At 39.9% G+C, this 5,803-nt stretch overlaps 1 protein-coding gene across 1 annotated transcript in view; it reads left to right on the forward strand.

Annotated features, from left to right (window-relative positions):
* The window catches only part of LOC107101150 (protein-methionine sulfoxide oxidase mical2b-like), an 80,856-nt gene that overhangs the window by 14,614 nt on the left and 60,439 nt on the right, over positions 1–5,803 (forward strand). The window contains exons 5-7 of the mRNA XM_015399940.1: positions 4,107–4,165; positions 4,520–4,777; positions 4,866–4,981. Of these exons, the coding sequence (XP_015255426.1) occupies positions 4,107–4,165; positions 4,520–4,777; positions 4,866–4,981 (433 nt within the window). The remainder of the gene's footprint in view (positions 1–4,106; positions 4,166–4,519; positions 4,778–4,865; positions 4,982–5,803) is intronic.

The raw sequence follows: 5,803 nt of genomic DNA on the forward strand, positions 1-5,803 counted from the left end.
GTTCAATTCAACTCTGAGCGACAAAATGAGAAAAAGAAAATCCAGGAAATGAAATTGTAGGATTTTTATAGAATTTCTTTGTACATTTTGGTGAAGTAAAATATTTGTTAAAAAACAACAGTTCACCTTAACACTTTGTAGCATATTCCTTGTGTGCAAAGAAGGAAATCAATTTCCTGTAAGTCTTCACCAGGTTTCCTCACGCAGCAGCTGGTATTTTGGTCCATTCCTCCATCAGATCTCCTCTAGGGCAGAGATGTTTTGGGCTGCTGCTGGGTAACAGACTTTCAACTCCCTTTTAAAACTGTAGCTCTGCAGACTAGCAAGGCTACTCTAGGATCTTACAAGGTTTTTTACGGAGCCTCTCCTTCATTGGCTAAGTGATGCTTTGGGATCAGTTCTTGCTGGAAGATCCAGCCAGGTTCCATCTTCAATGGCCTCACTGATGGAAGGAGGTTCTTCTCATACATGACCTCATTTATTGTTCCATCAACAGGGATCAGTTATCCTGTCTCTTTTGCAGAAAATGTATTTATTCTTTAGTTCATGGAGACTTTGGTGACATAAAGGCACAGAACTCTGCCCTCCCGAGCAAGTGGATCTTCTTTCTCTCTTAAACTCACTTTCCGCTGTCGTCATGCTGAGCAGGTCGCCTTCGCTACACCAGACATTAAACCTTTCCACTTTGAATCCAGATTACAAATCAAATGTGAATGTGCAACGCTGCTGCTAATCCCGCCCTAAATTGCAAACATTTAATAATGAAAACAATGTTTAACCGACACAATTTCACCCTATAGTCTCATTCTCTCATCTCCTGCTCCTCCAGTCTGTGTCTTTGCACCGCTGCTTTCTTCCTCTTCTTCGTGTTTTATTTTTTTTTATTAATTAATTAATTTTTTGCTGGATGGCAAGCAACTAATTGTGCATCTATCGCACCAATCGGTATGGAGTGTGGAACTAAATAGCTGAATTACATGTATTTTTCTTAACTTGTTTCCGTAAAAGTCTCTATAAAACTCTTCAGACCCCGATGTTTCTTCCTCCCAGCTATCCTATCCAGGCGATGATGTCATGTAGAGCGTTTTAGGACAGCCAATAGCGACGATTCATGCTGAGGAGTTTGAAACCCTGCTTGCCTGTACGTATGTGGGAGTCTGCGCTGCTCCGATAGTGAAATAATATTGGCAGGTTCGTAATCTTGATGAACTGACCGAACAGACGATGTTTTGAGGTGGACTTTCTTCCATGAAAACAACTTTCTACCCACTGATCACATCAAATACAGCAAAGACACTGAACACAAGTGCAGCACAAGCATCAGATGCATCTGCACACATTTAACTAGAGGCACTTTATCAAAGAAACTGACCTGAATGAAGCAGCAGACACATCTTTGCTGCTCAAATTACATTGGCTATCACCAACAGTATGACCAATGGATCAAGAAGGTTTGATTTGGGACATCAGCTACTGTAGCTCCTCTGAAGTGTTTTTTTTGGCTTTTCCATAATTTTCTCAGGAATTATGAGAGAATGTGTTCTATAAATGTGCTGCCATACCAACAATACTGGCAGCACCAAACCACTACAAGGAAAAACCCCAGAAAACAGGCAGCCTATTGTTGCCTAAGGTCTTACAGAAGTATTTCGAGGTCAGAGGATTATTGGTATAAAGTGCTTGGAAGTCAGTTTTAACCTTTTAGTGAGAGAAACGGTTCAAATGTTTCCATTTTCTGTTGTTTCTTTAAAGGAAACGTGAGTCTTTCAGACTAGAAAAGCAAAACCTTTAAAGTGACGTCTTAAAGCTGGGAGCCAGGCGTGTTTGTGTGCCAGCCAGTGCAGTGAGTGATATTCCTTCACAGCGGATCATGATAAATAGGGCTCTAATTAAAGCATAGCGCCTCTCACCTTTATTCTAGTTCTCACACAGCTAATAAAAAAAACAAAATAACACCAACACTGCAGGCAGGGTTTCAGTTCAGTATAATTTTGGACTGGAAAAAAATTACTTTACTGGACGTAAGCACCAGGACTGAAATGAAATACAAATATTTATTGTCATGTGAAGTTTGCACCAAGGTAGCACAGATAAACACGGAGGCTTCTGTCAGACACGAGTATTTACCATGAAACTCTTTCTAGAAACACAAGTTCTTAATTGTCAACATTATCCAGAACTTTTTCCACAAGTGTAGTCCAAACACACACACACACTCGTTCTGCCATCATAGTGAGGACCATGTGTTGACTCCCATTGATTTTCATTCATTTTAACCCATTCTATGCCGTATCCCTAAAACTACCCCTTAACCTAACCATTAACAATGCATACCTCACCCTAACCCTAACCAGTTGAGACCTTAGCCCCAAAACCTAACCATTAGCAAAATAGCATGTGAGGACCGGCAAAATGTCCTCACTTTGCAACAACTGGTGCTCAATTTGACGGTGAAATTGGAAAAATGGTCCTCACTCTGAGGGCTAGACAGGTACACACACACACACATACTTGTTCTGCCTTAGTAGAAAGTAGTGATGACCATGTGTTGACTACCATTGATATTCAGTCATTTTCAACCCTTTCTATGCCCCTACCCTAAAACTAACCCTTAACCTAACCATTACCAATACATACCTCACCCTAACCCTAACCAGTTGATACCTTAGTCCTAAACCTCACCATTAGCAAAATAGCATGTGAGGACCGGCAAAATATCCTCACTTTGCAACAAGTGGACCTCAATTTGATGGGAAAATTGGAAAAATGGTCCTCACTGTGAGGGCAAGACAGGTACACACAAACATGCGCGCACACACACACACAGGTGTCGAAGGCCTGCACGGCTGAGTCTCCAATGGTCTCCCTCTCATCTTACATTGGCTGCTGGTGCTGAGTGAAATCTCTCTGGGTCAACTGGGTCATGATACACACACACACACACACACACACACACACACACACACACACACACACACACCCAGAGCAGACGCTTCAGAGGCCTCAGGCTCACTTATGGCAGTTTATTTTGTCATGAGGACAGTCACTATGAGCCTCACTGTCTCTGCACCACTAAGTTTTAATCATGATAATAAAACCAACATCAGCTGCACCCAGTTAAAGTTCTTCTTGTGGAAAAAAAAATATTTTTTTAGGTTTAAAGGTTTTAAACTGGAACAAATATATATTTTCTGTTCTGCAGCAGTCGCATACAGGCGGCCTCCAACCCTCTGATTTCTTTACTTATTCAGATTTACTTGTAAAAACACTTCAGCACAAAAAGGCTTATTTATGTGAAAATGGTTTGAATGGAAAAGGTTTTTGAAATAAGAATTTGCCGCTGGTTTTAGTCTTCAATCACAGAGTTATTCCCAGTTATGCACCAAAGACATGTTTTTATTAAATATATCCCTATCTACTGATGCTTTTAGAGACTAGGAAGAATCAGCTTTTAGGTTTTCAAAAGAGATTTTTTTTCAATTTCTGACCTTTCTGGTCAGAGCTTTTTTTATTTAAACTGATTAGCCTTGATTGAAGCATGATGACCATGTTAATGAGTCTGTTAAATAAAATTATGAGGAAAACTTTAATATGAAAGGGTTGTAGTGTCCAACTAGTTTGGCATTTTATCCATTTATATGTTTACTGTCTGTTCCAGTACACATTAGCAATAAAAGAAAAAAGACAGAAGGAAACTTTATTACCATTATTGGAGAAATTCAATCCTGCTAATTAATTTAGGAAATACTGCTAGTTATTTTAACTCTCCCCTTTTGGTGCATGTCTCATGCACAAGAAATCCTGAACTAGTGCTGCAAGGCACTGGTTTAAACTTTAGAGCGGCTTATTTTTACTGGTAATTATAGAATTTAAGTTCAAGATTTTTTATGAAAAATCTGGAAAGGCTTTTATTTCTTATATTTGTTAGAAACCCCATAATTTAGGCTAAAACCGACTGACTGATCCATCATACATGCTGCTGGTTTATTGGCTGTTGTTGCTACTTATTCATCCATTTCTATGATAAAATTATAACAAATGTTTTGTTATGTTACCATGCATCCATGCTCCTTCTCTGTGCTCTCTTACTTTTTTTGCTCCTGTAGATTATTTCCTATTAATGAGTGGGTCTGTTTCTGTGGCTCAGTCTGAGAAACGGCATGTGGTTGGTTCCTTTTCAGGAAATCTTGCCTGTTGAGACGGTCCCGTTTTTTTGTTTCTTTTCACCATCCGATCTGCACCAGAAGGACAATCCGTACAACCAGCTCATCTGTGCAACCAGATTTTCCTCCATGTTGTCATAAATCTTTAATTTTACTTCTGAAAATGCTTGAAATGTATAAAACTTTTTAAATGCTGACTGCTACGGGACGATTCCTGTGCCTTACGTTGGAACGTAAAACACTTCTAACATCAGATGTATCCGTCTAGCCAGAATCCCAGTTTAACAGGCTATGTTTGGAAATAGACTCCAACCTTTTTTTCAAAATTTTAAAATTTTTAACGTTTCTTCCTGCAGGACTACATGGAAACTGAGCGACTGCTGAGTTCTGACAACGTTAACCAGGAGGCATTGCTGTCCTACGCACGTGAGGCTGCTGACTTTGGCACCAACTACCAGCTCCCCTCCCTGGACTACGCCATCAACCACTACGGACAGCCAGATGTAGCCATGTTCGACTTCACCTGCATGTACGCATCAGAGAACGCCGCCCTGATTAGGGAGAAACACGGACATCAGTTACTGGTTGCACTGGTGGGAGATAGCCTTCTGGAGGTGAGAGACACTGGGTATCATTTTGGGTGGTTTTCTCAAGGAATAATGCAGGAATGATCCTTTGACACACCTTTTTTTTTGCTTTCAGCCTTTCTGGCCCATGGGAACGGGTTGTGCTCGGGGATTTCTGGCTGCCTTCGACACTGCTTGGATGGTGAGGGGCTGGGCACAGGGAAAGAGCCCCCTGGAAACACTGGCAGAAAGGTGAGGATCCATCTGACATCAAGCTGTCAGAAACAGCAGATCTTGATCGGGATGTTGCTATTAATAACATTTCTCCAATCAATAAAGTTCAATTAATAAAATGTCACATGTCCCTTTAAAGCAGGCATCCCCAAACTCGGTCCTCGAGGGCCGCTGTCCTGCAGGTTTTAGAGGTTTCTCTGCTCCAGCACAGCTGATTTTAATTTAAAGCTGATTAACAGGCTTTTGCTCTACTGCAATCATTATAATCAGCTGTTTTAAAGCAGGGAAACCTCTAAAAACTGCAGGACAGCGGCCCTCGAGGACCGAGTTTGGGGATGCCTCCTTTAAAGGGTTGTCTTTTAGAATAACTGCACGTGACTTTGTCCAGGAAGTAAAGGTACAATGTGAATATGAGATATTTTTGTCAGACTTTTGTTTCGAAGCAAGAAAGATAGTACAGGGGTTGACATTAAGGATTTTTACCACATTTCATTTGCCCTGAAACAATTTTTACTTGCCCAGTATAATGTTTGATAAATATAGTCTATATTTCCTAATATCCATTTTTGTATATATATCAATGAAACATGTTTGTTTTTTTAAATGTTTTTGTAATTCAGTATTTTTTAAGTTTCCAGGTTCCTGCTGTGTATCTGCATGCGTCAGATAATGAACTCAAGCCTACATTACCGTGTTTACATGCTTTTCAATCCTTCCATCCACTAAATTTTGATTTACACTGTTTTGTACTTGGAAAAATATAAATTGTAATGTTAAAAAATCTAAAAAAAACTTGACAGGTTAAAAACTTAAGATAAATCACAAGACAGAAGTCAATGT

The sequence above is a fragment of the Cyprinodon variegatus genome, unplaced genomic scaffold (assembly GCF_000732505.1).
Source record: "Cyprinodon variegatus isolate N-32 unplaced genomic scaffold, C_variegatus-1.0 Scaffold1059, whole genome shotgun sequence".
Lineage (NCBI taxonomy): Eukaryota > Metazoa > Chordata > Actinopteri > Cyprinodontiformes > Cyprinodontidae > Cyprinodon > Cyprinodon variegatus.